Source organism: Pipistrellus hanaki (genome assembly GCF_964339955.1).
Source record: "Pipistrellus hanaki genome assembly, chromosome: 1".
NCBI classification, from domain to species: domain Eukaryota; kingdom Metazoa; phylum Chordata; class Mammalia; order Chiroptera; family Vespertilionidae; genus Pipistrellus; species Pipistrellus hanaki.
In genome coordinates this window covers 27,165,824-27,186,336 of record NC_140503.1, presented here as the reverse complement: position 1 = coordinate 27,186,336, position 20,513 = coordinate 27,165,824, and the positions used below count along the sequence as shown (strand labels likewise).

General features: G+C 33.5%; 1 protein-coding gene across 18 annotated transcripts in view; it reads left to right on the top strand.

The window, feature by feature from the left end:
• Positions 1 to 20,513, top strand: part of GPHN (gephyrin) — a 349,286-nt gene that overhangs the window by 187,591 nt on the left and 141,182 nt on the right. For all 18 annotated transcript variants that reach the window (XM_084866488.1, XM_084866485.1, XM_084866487.1 and 15 more), the window contains one exon: positions 8,920 to 9,054. In XM_084866488.1, coding sequence (XP_084722614.1) covers positions 8,920 to 9,054 — 135 coding nt within the window. The remainder of the gene's footprint in view (positions 1 to 8,919; positions 9,055 to 20,513) is intronic.

Genomic DNA, 20,513 nt, shown 5'->3' with positions numbered 1-20,513 from the left:
GTTCTCATTACAACCATTTAAAGAATTGAGTCTTGATACAAATTCTGAGATTTCTAATCTTTAGATAAAAAACTTTTATATATATATATAGATAGATAGATAGATAGATAGATAGATAGATAGATAGATATTTCAATCCCTAATGTGGATATAAACTAAGAGGAAAAAAGAAGTACTGAAGTAAAATTTGGCTTTAAATATTTAGGGAGAACAAGCACTCAGAATATGAGGAAGGGAGGTATGGAAGGTTGGGTAGGGAACTAGTAGTCTCTTGGGAGATATACTACCAAAATGAAGACTTTAATCTTTATATTCAACAAGCCCTACCTAGTTGGAAATAAACTTGAGTTAGTCAAAGGACAAGTAGAACATTTAAATATTGATTATTAAAATTACTAATGAATTTCAGTTGACAACTAGCATGTGAATTCTCCAGATATAGTTTTGTTATAAATTATAAACATTCAAAAATATATCAAACTTGAAGCAGGACTGTTTTTTGTATTCTCATCTTATAAAATGGCAACAACTGTAATAATCATCCTGGTTTTCAAAATAAAGTATTTGGAAGTTTTATAACCAAGTTTTAAGTTATTACTGTCTGAGTTTTATATTATTACACTGAAAATTATTTTAATGGATCTTTGTTTTAAAATCTTTATTATTGAAAGAATTGCATATGTCCCCTATTTTCCCCCATTGACCCCTTCTGGCATGGCTCCTTTTTTTTTTTTTTTTTTTTTTTTTTTTTAATAGTCCCAAGGATTACACATACCTAGTACCATCCTAGATGCCTGGAAGAGAAAGTATTACTTACAGTGGATTCCTTTTATTCCTATGATTTCATTCTCTGAAGAAATAGTCGAAAATGGCTATTTAAGTATTCTAACTGGAGGGCCTCATATGGCATCACCAGGAACTTATTATTTATTAATTAATATTTAATAATCCTTTGTAAGTAGTGGTTATGGTCTTTTGACAGGTAATTCAGTTTTGTAAATAGACTTACACACACTTCCTTTGATAAATGATTATCAGAACTCAAATCAAAGAGCATAATGTTCTATTTCTACAGACCTAACATCCATAGAAAAGGATGAAAAAGAAGAAATAGGTAACAGAAATTATTAAGAGGAAGATTTTTAATGTTCTTAGTGCTCCTAAAGTAGTTGTGTTAACTCTGTTAAAGCTTATCTGGCACTAACTTCATCAATGAGCCTCAGTGGTTATACATGCCCAGATGTGTTGTCAGTGTTTTAGATCTCTACATGAGACACTCATTTGCAATATCTCTATGAACTATTTGATGATTTTTCCAAGCTTTACTAATGTAAAATTTAAAAATTAATTTTTAAAAGGGAGCATCTAATTACCTATTGAAGAGGAAAAATATCACAATTTTCCCTCACCTGGTTCCCATTTTAAGGCATATGAAGCAATGTGGAATAATGTAAATTATGCAACTTAAAATGAGAAAAGCTAGATATAAGACCTGACTTTACCACTTAACATTTGAGGCAAATTATTCAAGATTTAAGGTTCAGTTTCTCGTCTATAATTTTAATAAGAAGAGATAGTCCTTGTAAAGAAACACTCATATGAATATTTAAATTTTTACATTTATAAAAAAAATAGGTTATAGTCATACTGTATATGTTTACTATGTAGACAGAATCACAGTATATAAAAGGAATCACTATGTAAAAAGAATCCAATTTAAAAAGGAAGAAGTAAAACTATTAGAGCTAATAAATTCAGCAAAGTTGCAGGGTAAATAAAGAGCCCACAAAAATCAGTATATAAATAGATGTTTATATACTGACATTAACATTTTTTTAAAAAATTAAAAAAGAAAACCCATTTACAATAGCATCAAAGAGAGTGAACACTGAAAATTACAAAATATTAAAAGAAATAATTAAATGGGAAAACATATTGCTAAGATGGCAATACTAAAAGGGATCTACAAATTCAATGGACTTGATTTTCTTTCATCAGGTTAGGGAAGTTTTCAGTCATTATTTCTTCAAATAAGTTCTTGATCCCTTGCTCTCTGTCTTCTCCTTCTCCTACTCTGATGATACAGATGTTGCTGCAGTTGATGTTGCTCCAGAGATCTCTTAAAGTATCCTCATTATTTAAAATTGTTTTTCCTTTTGCTTCTCTGATTGGATGTTTTCTACTACCTTGTCTTTTAAATCATTGATTCAATCCACTGCTTCATCTAATCTGCTGTTGATTTCTTCTAGAATATCCTTCTTTTCATTTATTGTATTCATTTCTTACTTTTTTCTTTTTATGTTTTATATGCCCTTTTTTATGCTGTTGAAGTTTTTACTGAGTTCCTTGAGCATTCTTATAACCATTGTTTTATCTGGTAATTTGCTTGCCTCCATTTAATTTAATTCTTTTTCTAGAGATTCTCCTGTTCTTTCATTTGTCTCCCCATTTTTGCTGTGTCTCTGTTTTTGTTTTTACATATAGATAGATTTCTGTGTCTCCCAGACTTCGTAGAGTGACCTTATGTAGTAGGTGTCTGGAGGGCCCAGTGGCACAGACTCCCCAGTCACCTAAGCCTAGTTCTCCACGTGCACCCATTTGAGCTGTATGTACCCTCCTGTTATAGTTGAGCCTAATTGCTATTGGCATGTCATTAGAAGGAATTGACCCACAAGGTGATCAGCTAGGAGGACTGGCCATGACTGTAGCAAAGTAGTTGCTTGCAAGGGCCTACCCCATAGATAAGAACTTGCTTCAGTAGGGTTCTGGTTCCCAACATATTCACTCATTCAGTGTATGACTTGTAGAGGCTGTTGGGTGGTGCTCCAGCCTGGTTTGAAGCTGGCTATAGGATACACTGGCTCTAGGGCCTCCCTTGAGGTCCAGACCAAGGTCATCTGCTGCCTGTGCCCTGCTGAAGACCATCCTTAAAGCAATCTGCAGCTGGCTGCTACTTGTGCTGGACTTGGTGGTACCCAGGAGAGGCCAAGCTGTGAACAGCCTGGCTACCAATAGTGCTGATCTTGGGGCCACTTAGCAAGAGATACAGGGCATTCAAAGTCAGATACTGCTTGTTTTGGGTTTATTAACTTTTGAAAGAATTTAGGAAATCTATAGCATGAGCAAAGACAGGCCATTTGTAATGAAAAACCACAAGTTGGGTGGGGCCAGGTCTCCGGGGATCACCAGAAGAAGGTGAACAATGCTAATCAGGTTGATGGAAAATAAGTTATGGTGCCCATGTGCATCTGCTGGGGGGAGGGTTCTGCAAAGAACAATAGTTTCTGCCAGAACTTCTATCTGGGAGAAAGCTGCCCCATCAGCCCGCACCTTAATGCCATCCAATTAAGTTCCTTCCCACTTATCCTTGGTACCTTTCAAGTTGCTGCCTCTGTGTTAGAGCTCAGAGGAAGGGAGTTAGTAAATCTGTGCATGGGCCCTTTAAGGGGAACATCTAGGACTCTTTTTTTTTAAATAAATCTTTATTGTTCAGATTATTACAAATGTTCCTCTCCCCCCACCCCACAAATGCTCCCCACCACCAGGTTCCCACCCCACCCTCTGCCCTTTCCCCACCCCTCATTGTCCTCATCCATAGGTGCACAGTTTTTGTTCAATCTCTTCCCGCACCCCCACACTCCCCTTTAACCCGAGAATTGTCAGTCCACTCCCCTTCCATACCTCTGATTCTATTATATTCACCAGTTAATATTGTTCATCAGGTTTTTTAATTCCCTTGGCTTTTAGTTTCACTTGTTGATAGTTGATAGTACTTGTTGATCATAATTTTTATCTTTATCTTCTTCCTCTTCCTAAAGAACCCCCTTCAGCAATTCATATAATTCTGGTTTGGCGGTGATGAATTCCTTTAGCTTTTTTTTATTGGTGAAGCTCTTTATCTGGCCTTCGATTCTGAGTTTTGCTGGGTAGAGTATTTTGGGCTGTAGGTTCTTGCTATTCATCACATTAAATATTTCTTGCCATTCCCATCTGGCCTTCATGGTTTCTGTTGAGAAATCAGCTGACAATCATATAGGTTCTCCTTTATAGGTAACTACCTGCTTTGCTCTTGCTGCTTTTAATATTCTCTCTTTGTCTTTTGCTCTTGGAGTTTTAATTATGATGTGTCTTGGTATGGTCCTCTTTGGATTCTTTTTGTTTGAGGTTCTGTGCGCTTCCTGGACTTGTAAGTCTATTTCTTTCACCAGGTGGGGGAAGTTTTCTGTCACTATTTTTTCCAGTATGCTTTCGGTATCTTGCTCTCTTTCTTCTTCTGGGACCCCCATAATTCTGATGTTGGTTCACTTGAAATTGTCCCAGAGGTTACTTACACTATCTTCAACTTTCTGTATTCTCTTATTTTCTTGCTTCTGCGGAGGAGTGTCCTTTGGCTTTTTGTTCCAAATCTTTGATTTGATTCTTGCAATCTCCCATTCTGTTTTTAGGACTCTGTATAATATTTTTTATTTCAGACAATGTGTTCTTTATTTTTAGTGGATCCCTTTTCATATCCCCTTAGGTCTCATTTATTTTATCGGCCTTTTCTAGAAAATTCTTGAAAAACCTTATAAGTATGGTTTTGAACTCTATATCCAGTCGCTTCTTGTCCTCCATTTCTTTCGTTTGTGATCTGTATCCTTGTCTCGGCATTTTCACAGCTTCCCTGAGTTGGTAGGGTGGCTTTGTGTGCTAAAGTGTCCTATGTGGTTAAGTGGGTCAGCCTCCCAGTTACCTGAGGTGGACAGTCTTGGTGTAGCCCTTTGTGGGCTGTGTGTGCAGTCTTGTTGTTAAGCCTTGCTTGTTGTTGGTATCACTGGGAAGCGTTGATCTCCAAGCCAATTGGCTATGAGGATCAGAAGTGTCTTAGCTTGGAGGGTTTCTGTATTCTGCTTGGATGGGGCGGAGTCTCTGGATGGCACAGACAAGTTTTGATGAATCCCATAGGATTGGTTGCAGGCATGCGCACACCTCTTTGGTATAGGCGCAGACAAGCTTTGGATTCCTGTCTGTCCCATTCTAGGAGAGTCCTATTCTCAGCGAACAAGAAAGCTAGCCACTAGAAAGGCTTCTGTGCTCTGCTTGGATGGGATGGAGTCTCGGGGTGGTGCAGACAAGCTTTAGTCAGCCTCCCCCTATGAGGGTCTGGTTTCTGAGTCCCTCAGTAATGGCCGTTGGCTTCACACACCTCCGAGAGATATCTGCCTACTGCCTGACAGTCTGGCCTCTCCCTGTCTGGGGCCGTCTATCAGAGCAATAGGGTGGTTCTGTTTTCCTCCCGAAAAAAATGCTAGCCGAACATTAGCTGTCCGCTTTCTTTGCATGCAGGGAGTAAGCCAGCAGCGAACTCTGCCCGCCCTCTCTGCGCTCCGCAAGTAAGCCAGCAGTGAAGTCTGGCAGCTGCCTTTTCGCGGGCACAGTTCACAACACCTTCTCAGTTCCTGAGGTTCAGCGCGCCTTCTCTCTCCTTCCCAGATGGTTGAGCCTTCTCTCAGCCAGCCATCCGGTGCTTCAGGGCAATGTTTCCCCTGTTTTCCAGTTCTAAATTCAAAATTGTTGTGGTAGGCTGCATTCGGGTGTCTACCCTATGCCGCCATCTTGGTTTCTTTCACATCTAGGACCTTAACAGCCACATTCTCCACTGGTTTTCAGAGCCAGAACTTAGGAGGACTTCTCTTACTGGCACTGTAATGCTGGGCTGAGGGACCTGGAGTGGATCTGGGACATCTCGCTCCTCAAGGGGTATCTCTGAAACCAAGATAGCTTTGCCCATTTTTAACCACCACATATGGGTATGGATCAGCCTGTTCTATATCTATGTACTTCCTACCAGTCTCCATGTGGCTTCTGTATATCCTTATAAGACCTAGCGCAACTTTGGGAGAAAAAATTAATATAAGATACTGTCTTATTTTCAGGGAAACAGGGTAGTTGTTCTAACCATTATTGAAAGTTGACCATTGGAATCTCCCATTACTATTGTTGATTTTTTTTTTTTCTCTTCAATACTGTCAGTTTTTGCTTCATATATTATGGGGCTCTGGTTAGGTGCATGTAAGTTTATAATTGTCTTGTATTCTGATAAATTGACTTATTTACCATTATATAATATTTCCTATAACAGTTTTTATCTTAATATCCATTTCTTCTGATATTATTATAGCCATTTCAGCTCTCTTGGATACTTTTTACCTGGAATTGTCTTTTTTAAATTAATTAATTAATCTGTTTGCTTGTTTATTTATATATTTTTATTAATTTCAGAGAGGAAGGTAGAGAGAGGGATAGAAACATCAATAATGAGAGAGAACCATTGATTGGCTGCCTCCTGCATGCCCCTACTGGGGATCGAGCCTGCAACTTGGGCATATACCCTTAACCAGAATCAAACCCTTGAGTCCACAGGCCAATGCCCTAACCACTGAGCCAAACCTGCTAGGGTTAGAATTGTCTTTTGAAATTATATAAGCAAAAACAAAAGCAAAAGCACATTTATATATGGATTTACAAGCCAAAATATACACTCTACTATACTGACTTTTATATTTACCTTTGCAGAAAACCAGTGTTGTTTATTTCTTCATATGAATCCCAAAATACTACCTAATGTCCTTTACATTTCAACCTAAAAGACCTTCCTCTTTTTGGCATTATTTGTAGAGCAGGTCTACAAATAATTGAACTCTCACAGTTTTTGTTTATCTGAGAATATCTTGAATTAACCTTTATTTTTGAAGTATTTTGCCAGATATAACATTTTGGGCATTTTTAGTTTATCATTTCACTGCCTACTGATCCCTATTGTTTCTATTCAGAAATCAGCTGTCATTGTTATTGAGGATCTTTCGTATGAGTGCTTCTCTTTTGCTGTTTTCAGGCTTCTGTCTGTCTTTTTCTCTCAGAAGTTTGATTATAATGTGTCTTGGTTTAGAAATCTTTGAGTTTATCCAACTTAGGGTTGTGGAGCCTTTTGTCTTTATAAAATTTAGAAAGTTTGGGAGCCTTAATTTCTTCAAATATTATCTCTTCCTCTTTCCTCTTCTCTGGAACTCACATTATTCATATCTTGGTACAGTTTTTGGTGTCCCATAGATTTCTTGAGTTCTGTTTACTTTTCTTCTTTTTTTTCTGCTTCTAAAACTGGGTATTCTAAAATGATTTATCTTCAAGTTCATTAATTCCTTTTCTTCTTAAATATTTTGCTGAACCCCTTTAGTAGATTTTGACAAGTACTGTGCCGCTGCCCCCACCTTCCCTAGTTAGCTGCCTGAACTCTGGGAGTGTTACAAGTCAGAGGATATAAAGGCAGCCCTTCAAGTGTGTCTTTCAGTGAACCACCAGACATGTTGAAATCAACAACCACAATTTTTTTAGAATAAGGTTTGTTCTCCTTCATTTGTAAGAACCTTTACCAGGATTGTAGACTGTGTCTTCAAAGTCATTGAGCTGTGTATTTGGGAATCAGTAGGTTGTTTGTTTGTTTTTGATTAAGCATTCTCCTGCTTACTATATACTTTTTATTAGTTTCTTGATTTCTGGTAAAGTTGATTCTGACATTATTGCTAGTTTATCTCTTGAGTAGAAGGATGGACTTTTGGCATTCCTACTCTTCCATTTCCACTGTTGTCACTTAGGAAGGATTCCTTTTAAGATACGAAAACTGCTAACTATATAAGAAAATATTGATAGATTTAACTAAATTAAAATAAAAAGATTATATTCATAAAAAGACATGATAAAGGAAGAAGACAATCTGCATAGTGGGAATATACACTGAGTAACCCGATTATTATGATCTCTGAACACAATATTCTGGCCACTCTATATATTAGAGGCCCAGTGCATGAATTTGTGCATGGATGGGGTCTGGCCAGCCTGGCCAAGGGGAGGGGACATGGGCGGTTGGCTGGCCTGCCAGCTGGTCAAACTCCTGCTCAAGAGGACAATTTGCATATTAGCCTTTATTATATAGGATATACACTGAGTGGCCAAATTATTATGTGTTTACTACTTAGAAGTGCTATATAATTTAAATACATTATCTTATTTAACCCTCATCAGTAATCCAGTGAGGTAGATGTTGTCATTATCTTCATTTTTTAGATAAAAAAATGATTGGAAAAATATATTCCTCTGATATAAATATAACTAATTTTTTCTCAAATTTTTAAAAAAGGAAAAATATAGTCATCAGTATCCCAGCAAAAGTCATAGCATAGTTAAATGAAGAGTTTAATAAAGGACTATGATATTTACAAAGGATTGGGCAGATTTTAGGGGAAGCCACCAGACATCATGCAGTATCCTGGGACTAGTAATAGTGGATAATGGAGCAAAGTGAGGGAGATACTATTAGAATCCAGAAAAGAACTATAAGCAAGTGTCTTCTGACATGGTATGATCCTTAGCCAACCTATAATGACCTGGAAGAGAAGAAGCCAGGGGAATACATACCAGACTATTTTCCTCCACTCCTTTAAGTTTCCTGACGGTGCCTCCCATTGGCTGAATCCAACTGGAAACCAGAAAGCCCAGCATATCTTGTTGATTCTATTTATAAAGGTCAGCTTAGAGTAGAGAGGGTGAAGAAGGATGGAAAATGAATCTAAAAGGGAAATGGAAAATATCTGGGAAATACATACCTATTAAATTACAAAGTCAGTATATGAATGCCAAACACTTTACTCCTGACCACAATGTAATTGTGGTTAAGACCTCTCATAAATAAGTTTACTAAAATATTATTTGGCCAGGGGAAATACTTAGAATCTATTCTATGTCAAATTGTGGGGTACTTTTATAACTAACAGTACATGAGAAGAAAAGAATGTCCCTGTCCAAAAACAAGTTAGGTGTGGTTATTGATTTTATATGCTGTTAGTATTTTTAGAATATTAAACCACGCATATTCTCCTTGTTCAGATTCCAGACTCCATAATTTCTCGTGGCGTTCAGGTGCTCCCACGAGACACAGCTTCCCTCAGCACTACTCCTTCAGAATCGCCTCGTGCTCAGGCTACATCTCGCCTTTCTACTGCTTCCTGCCCAACACCAAAAGTAAGTACAGTCCCTTGGCACTGTGGTCTACGATGTGAATCTGGGAAAACTAACCAATGTTTTCTTCTGCTTGTCAAGGTCGGATTCATGCATGATAAATACAATGAAAAATTAATGGACTATAAGATAGTTACCACCTACTGTTTCACAAATTGTCATACTAGGCCAGCAGAAGGACAATAAAAATTTCATGCAAAATGTCTACTTCTACATCACAGCTACAGGTATCACTTTCTGTAGCTCCTATTACTTTGCTGTAGACTTGTTATTTTCTTAGCATACTCATCAGTATAGTTGTGGAGTTACATGTTTATGCAGAAGATCAATGCATTTTTGGCCAAAATAAAATAATGTTACCAAAGGGTATGTGCTTTTTTAACCTGTCCAGTTTAAGGTAGCTCCCTGCTCTAGTATCATTCCAAATTTTTTCAAACATATCCAACTTAGATGTTGCTGCCTAATATTTGGAAAGACATCTAAATTGATTAGAAAGAAAGTTTTAATGCCAACCTTTGGGGGAGGGAAGACGTATCTTAGTATTTATCTTTTATTTTATCTTTTATTATAATTGTGTATAAGGGGAAAAGTATTAGACATTTATTTACTACCTCACATCTTCAATGTATACAATAATAGCAAACTTAATTATGGCTGTGACTGCTTACTTCTGGACTGTCCCTTCCCTGGTGAAGTTAATCATTTGTGCTATAAAGTTTCTATGGAATGGATCCAATATTGGCATCAAAAGGTTAAGAGTAAAATTTCTTCTTACTTACTTAGATATCAGTCTGTACACTGAATTTATTCTAGGTCTCTGCAGGTAATTTTTTAAATTGTGACTTTTTCCACTATATAAAATTTAAGAACTTATATAGCTGTCTTTCTCAACTTCTCTGAATTTATCAGTGTTATAATTGATTTAATGATCAAAAGTGATCTCACGAAGTTCTTGATATATAATGTAGTTGCTTTTACATTCCATGGTACAACCTTCTCAGCAAAGTCTCTGGAGTGTTAGTGTTGTATATCATTGTTTTTAGACTTGTATCAAAAATAACATATTAATTTTATAGTTTGAAAAAGCTGAGGTCCTAAATCTTCAGTGAAGAAAAATTGTAACACCGTTCTAGACATGAAATGTATGTTAATGCCATTTGGATGACAGTTAACTACATCTTCACTGGATGAAAACATTGAGTTCTATATACTAAAATTGGATAGATGACTCTCATTCATGTCTTTTAAATTTTTAAATCAAAATAATTTGTTGTTTGACTGCATTAAATTCTAATTGTATAAGCGGTATTCTTTATAAAATCTGGGAAATAATTAAAGCTAAAAGTTAAGGTCACTATTAATGTTTAGCCATTCACAAAATATTAAGATCCAAATGTTGGTAATACAGAGCTATCAAAGACAAAGCATTTTTCCCCCTTGACAATATATACTGTGAACATAAATATTTTAAGCATAATTTAACTTATACCTACTAGTTCTTAGTCCTTTTAAAACTTTGTAATTACATTTTAATTACAAAGTGAATATTAAATCCAATTTTAAAACTTACTTGGTATTTCCCAGTTTACTAAAGTGAAATCCTAAAAATAAAAATATTGATATTTATTAAGTTAATGTGCTTATTGCAGATCTTTAGGAGAGCAAGTAGCTTGTCTTGACATTTTTTTCTTAGTTAACACTTATGCTCAAACTGACAGTAAATTCATATAAAGCAGTGTATTTGAATATCTTTTTTCCTAGGAATTTTTAAATACTTTTATCTAGGAATAAGCTTTTCTTTCTTTTAGCTAATTTTTACCAGCATCATAATATATACTTTAAAGATAAAATTATTGCTTTAATGTAATTCTAAAATTAAATTGTTATGGCTGAATCAGAATACTGATATAATAAAAAACTAGTTTGAATATTGGTTTCTTAAAGGAGTAAAGAAAGTCAAATTAATCTTTCTATTAAATATTCTAAATTATAAGACTACTTGAATCTAAATTATATGTGTTTTTGTATCAGTGGCAGTTTAGTCGATGGTATATTAAAATAAATAGGTAGATAAACAAATTATTCTATTATAATTTTACAATAACTTAATAATGATAAATTGAAATTCATGCAAGAAGAAATGAAAAAATTGTAGTGATAGAAAATAATAGGAGGGAAACCGTACTTAGAATGATCAGAGAAGACCTCGCGAAGGAATAACATTTCACCAAGGACATGAAGAATACACTTTCTAATCTTATATTCAAACAAAATGCATAATTATTAATTCTCTATAAGTTTCTTTTATCCTTTGAACATAAGAATTTAAATTATTCTGGATAAAGAATAAATATTTTTTAACTCACAGTTTTTATTTTTTAGGTCCAGAAGAAAATGTGATTTCCTTTACATATAAAAATGGCATTATTGATCCAGTATCGATATAATATTCCCTCTGAGATTTTTTCTTAGCGAAATTAGTTTTATAAACTATTCTTTATTATTACCACTTTTCTTTGTGAACAGCAGAGTGATTATTTATGGCTAGTTCATTGGTTGTAAACCTGAGGTTACCATGTCTCTGGAGAATCTTAGTTGGTAAAATTTTAGCCTAGGTCATGGTACTAGCAGGGGTCTGCAAATTATTTTCCACTATTTATAAGAGCATACACAAAATCAATAACACTATACTTCTGGTAAACATTAAGTTTCTTTGCTTTTGTCTGAAATCAAATCAGTATTTGTATAGCAACATCTATTCAGCTGTAAATTACATTATAAAAATATGGATTCAACAAACGCCAAAAAAGGTTGGAAAACACTGAATTAATGACATCAAAAGTACATTCTCTAAACATAAAAATGTAAGATATTTTCTAAAAGGTTAATTGCCCATCTGATGGATATTGAACAGTAATATTCTCTAGATTATTTGTCAAATTCAGCAGTTCTCAGACATAATGATCTCAGAACCCCTTCACACACTTAAAATTTATTAAAAACACCAAATTGTATTTGTTTATGTGGTTATACCTACTAATATCTACCAAGCAAGAAATTAAAGCTGATAAATTTTAAATGTTTATTTATTTGCTTCAAAATAAAAATAATAGGCATTTATATGTCAACATAAATAACATTTTTATGAAAAAAAATATTTTCAAAACAAAAAATATCTACTGAAAAGGATGGCATTGCTTTACATTTTTTCAAATATATTTCAATGTTTGGTTTCATAGAAGACAGCCAAATTATCACATCTGATGTACTCAATCTGTTGTGATATGTTGTTTTGTTTGAAGAATATAAAGAAACAAATCAGCCTCACATAGTTACATAGTTAGAAAAGGAAGGACGATTTTAATAATATTTTCAGATAATTGTGGGTATTCTTTGAAATTACACCAAAAATTTACAATTGTCTATTAAAAGTTAGTTGAAGGATGGAATCAAAAATCTTGTCAGGACCATTCAGTACTTTGATATATTAAAATCCATTGCCCTGGCTTGAACTTTGAATGGACCTAGGTATGATTTTATAATGCATTTCTTGGTAACTTGAAAAATATATGTTCTAAGTGTTGATATATTTCATTATTTATATTAAAAAATCATTTTCATTAATATGACCACCTACCTCATAAAAAATGACTTTGAAGTATTAGAAACTCTCAAAAATAGCATTATATGTTTTCCACAGTTCTGATTTGTGTTTAAAAGTTATCTTTAACAAAATAACAATTCCTGTCTATTTTTCAGGAATTGACAGGCTCATTTCATTCATTTTAAGAAAATATCTACCGAATATCTAAGTCTGAATAATCACAGTTTGTCAGTATTCTTTCATTCCTTCATGTAAAAATGGTATTCTGTTCAAAACTGGCTAGTTCAACGTGCAACTCAAACAACTGCATAAGGACTTTTGCTTGAAACAATCATCAACCTTTTGTATGGAATAGCAATATTCTATTCATACTAGTCATTTTGCCATACTCAAGTTAAATTAGTTAAATTAAGTTAAATTAGTATTTACTGTTTCATTGAGGACAATGTTAAATGAAACTAGCTTTTCTTTTTTGAAACTTATTAATTTTTTAAACTCAGTATATGATAGGTGAATAATACAAGAACTATTCATACTATTGGATCCACCACCTCAATCTGCACTAAGGTGCCAACCCACACTTGCTTTTGTATCATTGTTGAAAATGTCAACATAGTGAAAGAGGCCATGTCATAGTACTTTATTGAAATAATTCGGCCTTCGGACTCCTGAAAGGGCTTCAGGGACCCTCATGGGTCTATGGACTTAAAGAGCCACCAGTATAATCAAATGAGCAAACTGGATTGTTTCTTGAAAATATCATGGGTCAAAACTATGTCTTTTGAATCTTATTTTTTCACTGAGACAATGTTACAGTGCTGTTCTCAGAATAGAGATCTTATTCACGGATGGGGAACCATTTTTTTTTTTTTTTTTTTTTTTTTTTTTTTTTTTTTTTTTTTTTTTGGCCAAGGGCCATTTGGGTATATGTAACATCATTCATGGGCCCTACAAAATTATCAATTTAAAAATTAACCTGCTATATTTTGTCAAACACCGAATTTACTCACCCCTAAAGCCTTGGCAGGGCCAGACCAAATGATTTCACAGGCCATAAACAATCCACAGGGCCAAATATTCCCCACCCCTGGTATATAAGTGACTACCAGTATAGTACCTGGCTTAAGCATTTATAAATGGTTCACCCTCACTCTGTGATCCCAATTAATTCCAGAGCAGGGAATAGAATTTCTCCTCCCTAAGTGAAAATGAGAAAAGACTTCACAAAGTCTTTTGCAGATACAAGACCAGAAATTGTAATTCTTGGCAACTCGACTTATTTCCAAAGGAGATACTATTTCTGCACTAGGATAGCATCTAATATTTCCCCAGGATATCTTATCTACTAATAGATACAGAGAGGACTCTTTTAAGTATAGACTAGTTTTTATAAGATAATTTTATTAGAGATATAATTGAGCCTGGCTCTTTAAAACTCAATTTAGAACATTTAAAATTGACAAACTTTTAAATAAATATAAAAATTTTCAGCTTTTCCTAAAAAGATGAGATCAACATTATTTGCCCAGTGCCCTGTGTATATCAATACACAGCTGGCATTCTTTATATCCTCCAGGCTATTTTACACATTTGCATTCAATGACTGTCTCTTACAGAGTTTTACATAACTGATTTCTACTCTTGTCCATTATTGTTCAGTTTCTCCTCCTTTATAACAACATGTTTGTTTTGCTAATTATTCTGGTGTGATAGCAAAACAGATATTTTGAGACTTCAAATAAAAGATGGTTCTCTTCTGTACTTTTCTAATGAGAAAGGCACTACCCAGTATGGTAAGATATTTCATATTTTGATAAAATTGAAGTTAAACAATAGTAATATATTTTAGCTATTAATTTTGAGCTTACAAATCATTTTATTTTCTTATTTTTTATTGATTTTAGAAAGATGAAAGGAGAGAAATAGAGGGAAATAGATTGGTTGCTGATCATACACACCCCAACTGGGGATCAAAACTGTAACCTGGCTATGTGTTCTGACTAGAATCCAAACCTCTGCCTTTTGGTGTGTGGGACCACTCTTCAACCAATTAAGCCACACCAGCTGGGCAACAAATCATTTTAAATGATTGTTCTATGGCATTCTGCTAAATATATAGGATTTTATATTGATTTTTATTTCTCTGTTCATCTCATTTAGTATCCCTTCTGTCTTTATATATACAATACATCTTGGTAACTGAAAATGAAATTCCTCCCATTTTTTTCTAATTATTTAACATTAACAATTATATTCATCATTGAAGCTAAGTATAACTTAACTGTGAAATGTACAATTGCCACTCTGAAAACTGAATTTGCAAATGACATTTAATTGTTATCCTCAGGGGGGGAAAAAAAGGAAAAAAAAAGATATAGCTAACCAGAAATTATTAACTGTAGAATTAAGTTTTTATTACTTAGACAGTCTATAAGTGGCTAGATTTTTCTTTTATTCTTTAAAAAATGTAATATACCTTCTCATTTTAGAAAATGTATATAAGGGGGAAAAAGAGTTCCTCTAACACTACACTTAAGTAATGACGGTTAAAATTTTGTTGTATATCATTCTGTTATTTTTTTCTCTACATTCAAATATTTATATAAATGGATCAAAGTGAGAAGGCAGTGAATAAGAACTTAGGTTCTGGAATTACTACTAGATATACAGCCTTCAGAAAGTTACTTGACCTCTGTAACCATAATTATCTCATCTGTAAAATGAAAAATAATAATACCATTTCCCTCATAGAGTTGTTATAAGGTTTAAATCTTAAAATTCATATTAATCACTTATCACAAAGTTTGAAATACAAGTAATGCTCACTAAATGTTAGCTATTATTATTAAACTACTAGAAGCCTGATGCATGAAGATTTGTGTAACAATGGTCCTTCCTTCCCCTGGCTGTCAGCACTGCCTTCTCTCTGGCCTGAGCCGCCTTTCCACTCCAGCCCGGAGTTGCTTTTCCGCTTTCCCATGCTGCCCATAGGTCCAAAGCTACTGGCGTGGTGCAGAACACCAGTGTTCTGCCCCAGCCACTTGATGCCTGTATATGCAAATTAACCCACCATGTTTGTTGGTTTGATTTGCATACTCACTCCTAATTGGCTGGAAGGTGTCACGAAGGTGCACTCAATTAACATGTTACTCTTTTATTAGGTAGATAATATTTTATCCTAGCTCATTCATTTAGTAATATAAACATCTTTACATGTTTTTATATAATCTTATACATTATTATTGTTTGCTATTCTAATTTGTGAAGGTAGCATAGTTTTTTCAGCAGTCCCTATTTTGGATATTTCAGTTGTTAGCTATTTCAGTTTTAAAAACAATGATATAATGATTTTCTAGAAGTTAAATGTTTCATAGTTTTCTCTTTTATATTTATTTGTTTGTATCAGAGAGGAAAGGAAAGGGAGAGATTGAAACATCAAAAATAAGAGAGAATCATTGATCAGCTGCCTCCTCCATGCCCCCTACTGGAGATCAAACCCACAACCCAGGCATATGCCTTTGACCAGAATTGAACCCAGGACCCGTTAGGCTGCACGCTGATGCTCTATCCATTGAGCCAAACTGGCTACGGCACAGTTTTCTCTTTTCAAAATTTTTTAAATTTATTGTTAGAGAGAGGGGAAGGGTTATGGAGAGAAAGAGAAACATCCATCAGTGTCTCCTGCATACCCCCTACTCATGAAGCTGGAAATCCCAAGCATGTGCCCTGACTGGGAACCAAACCGCCAACCTTTTGGTGCATGGGACAATGCCTAGCCAACTGAGCCACACTGACCAGAACAATAGTTTTCTCTTAATTAATCCTAGCAACTGTATTAATTCTACCTTTGTTTAAAGTATATGCAGAACCTTTAGTTCATTGATCATATAACTTATATGGATACTAAGAACAGATCATTTTTGCATCTTGATGAATTCAATTTAATGATATTCAATTAAAAGCAGTTTTCTGTATTTGCATATAACTTAACTTATTGGCAGACATTTAAAAAATTATGGATCCAAAGTTGTTTGAAATCTTAACATTGAGTATGTAAAAGTAATTGCACTATGAGGCACTAAATATTGAGGATCCACCCAACTGCCACTTTGAAATATTTTTAAAATAGACCTCAGTTTTTTGTATTGACAATATCATGGAATTAAATTAAGTAACCTCTAAAGTTCCTTGGAGGCCTATAAATCTGTTTCTTTGAAATAAGTTTCTATACTGGCTGAATAAATACTATTACCATTCTGTTTAGCCCTTCTCTCTGATATTATATTAATATTCAATTAATATAAAATAATTTGCACTTATTTATCTAGCTTTTAAATTCCATGTTACTACATAAAGCTAGGGATTATCAACTGAAAATATTCTAACTTTACTCAAGATTTTTCTCATTTACATCAAGCTTAGTTCTGTTAAATGAAATAATGATTTATCTTGATATCCACTAGAGTTTGGGCAAGCTATCTGAAGATAGGAAAGTGAGAAATATAGAAATACAAGAAGTAATGAAATTAAGAATACTAGCTTTTCATTTTAATTAAAAACTTTCAATTCCTCTGAACTTATTTTTGATAGTTTGTGGCATGTTTGTGCAAAAGCAGCTCAACAGAAATAACCAATGCCATCATTATTTCAGCAACAATTTATTAGAGCCATGATTTAAATCTATATAATTATCCTAACTGGTTTGGCTCAATGACTAGAGTTCGGCCTGCAGACTGAGGGGTTCTGGGTTCAAATCAGGTCAGAGGCATGTGCCTGGGTTGCAGGTCCAGTCCAGTCCTGGAGGAAACAGCCAATCAATGATTCTCTTTCATCATTGATGTTTCTATCTTTATCATCGATATTTCATCATTGATGTATTCTATCTCTCTCTCCCTTCTTTCTTCCTCTCTGAAATCAATAAAATATATATTACTAAAAAAAAAAAACAAGGACAAGAAGGGTCGAATTTTTAAATAAATAAATAAATAAATAAATAAATAAATAAATAAATGAATAAATAAAGTACATATAATTAATTGCCCATGTCTCATCTCATTCATAACTTTAATAAAAAGCATACCCCAAATTAAATTATTCTCTGGATCGTTATACTTTAAAATTATATATATTCTAAAATTGGTCATGCCAAAACTTTAATATTAAAGACAAATCCTAAAAAAAGTATTTTCTTACAGAAGTTTGTTTAAATTTTCAGGTTTAAAGTAAAACTTTTTTTAATGTCCTCCTGAAAATCATAACTACCGGAAATAATCTATAGCTTTATTAATATACACTGAGTGATATTGGTTGAAAGATAGTTTCTAAGAAAAAAGTTGTTGTTGTTTTTCTATTATTGATGCCCATACTTCTTAAAAAGTGGCATGATAAAATAAGGTTAAAAATGTTTGTCTCTCAGGGTAATTAGGAGTAAGTTAGATAATTCTAACAATAAAAGAATTCAACCCTTAGGGCAAACAAATGAACAGAAAAGTTTGTTTAATCTACATATTCTTAATCTAAATCAATAGAAAATATGTCAGGGGACAAGGATGGGAATCTACATTAGTCATTTCATAGGTGAGAGTCTAAATTTTCTTAATTTCTAGTTCTGCAGAAAGCCACTGACCTTCTCTATACCTGAATTCTCTTATCAATTAAACTAACACACAAAATATAAACCTTTTCTCAAAAATCTCAGCAAACATCTTGTAATAAAGAGAAATGTAAATGCATACACCCAGTGATATAGTCACTTACTTTTATGTGGCTTTTACAAGCCTGAACTTTCTTTGAAATTTCATAGCTTTAAGAAATTAATATAAAGTTGGATTTCTACTCTAAAATCTGTATGTTTGTTTCAATAAAAACATAACACAACTACTTATTATTGACAAGAGGAATAATTTTTTACCTTGTTAGCAGTTGAAATGAGCTCAGTTTTGAAAAATTAGACAAAAAAAAAAAGAGAGAGAATCAACAACCCTTATTGTATTAGCTTCCAGGCAATATCTTTTATACATGATATTTCTAGAATCCAAGCTTTTATTAAAAAGGTGACTACAAACAGCAGTGATTTCACTGCTTTATAAGGCACATACTGGTAATTAATCCCTAAGGATAGATTCTCCAGTAATTATTCCCTAAAGAAAGATTCCTAGAATGCTGCAAAAGAAGTAATACAGTGCAATATTTTCAGACTATTTTTAATAAATGTTTTGTTAAATATTCTAGCTGGAAGGCTTAAGAGAATATTGAAATAGTTTTGTTCCTCTAGTTTATATTTTTACAATCTCAATAAAATGCTTGTAGAAGGATTTCTTCAGGATAGAAAAATTATTAGTGATTAAATTTTTTATTTTGAAACTGACATTTTATTTTTTCAATATATGTAAATAAATAATTTCAACCAACTCATAATCCTTACAATTCTTTACATCTAATTATCAAAATTTCATTAATATTGCAATGACCCTATATGTAACAGAAACATTCGCAGTTTAAACTTCCTTAGTTACTGATAGTGAATGGTTAGCCTCAGAGAAATGTAAGTATAAAATTAGCTAACTTGTGAGGCTCTTATAATTATCATGAAGACAAAATTAATTCATCTTATTCAAATGCTAATCTTTTGTGATTTCTCTTCCATCATAGTTGATGATTAAGGGTTGACTAGAATAAATGATAGCATTGCATTTCAAAAACTATTCATTTAACTTTTCTATATTTCTCAAATTTTTGTTTATGAGACAAATCTTTTTCAGATTCTCTTTGAATAACGTTTATTATTATTACCTGTTTTAAAAGTCACAAAAAAATTACATGACAACTCTGACTTTGAAAACCACATTGGTTTTCTAAAATCTTCCTCTTATGATAGTTTCAATTTACAAAGTCCAATTTATATGTAGAAAATTGATATCAAGCATTTACAATTGAGCTATCTACTCCAAAAATCTATCTTTAAATTAGTATTATAGTCTGGTTTTCTTTATGTTTAGTATTCAATGGTGACTATATTTTCTCTCTTATAATTTATTCTTTAAGTTTTTATACTTGCACTTACAGTTGGAACTGAAATGGGTTAGGAAAAATTTCTTCCACAAATAAATATAATAACAAAATTTATTTTATAGATGGAGATATAGACAGATATATACATACATATAATCTAATAAGCATCAATTTTTGTCCTACCCATTTATTTCCAAACCTATTAAAGGAATACAACCTTAAACTATAAATTAGGAATTGTGGATGTTATTCCTTGATTTGTCATTAATATTCTATGTAACCTTGAATAAGATACCTTATGTTGCTGGACTTGATATAATTTAAACTTTCTGGAAACTAAAAAAAAAAAGTGTAAAAAATGGTATTCACTTGTTACTGAAATTTTGCTGAAAGTCTTCACAGTTTTTGAAGTTTTTAGAAAGTGGCATGAAGCAATAGACTATACTTTTATTGGAAACTACATAGTTTATCTTTGAAATCAAGATATTGTGAGTCTCCATTTAAAAGGAACAATTTTTTTAAAAATATATTTTATTGATTTTTTACAGAGAGGAAGGAAGAGAGATAGAGAGCTAGAAACATCGATGAGAGAGTAACATCGACCAGCTGCCTCTTGCACACCCCCTATCGGGGATGTGCCCACAACCAAGGTACATGCCCTTGACCAAAATCGAACCCGGGACCCTTCAGTCGGCAGACTGACGCTCTACCACTGAGCCAAACAGGTTTCGGCAGGAAACAATTTTTGATATTAAGATGTTTTCTGAGGTCAAAGAAAATAGCACAAGAGAATTACTAGGAACGCATTGTCTACACAGAGGCTCTGTCTTATAGGGGTAGCCATCCT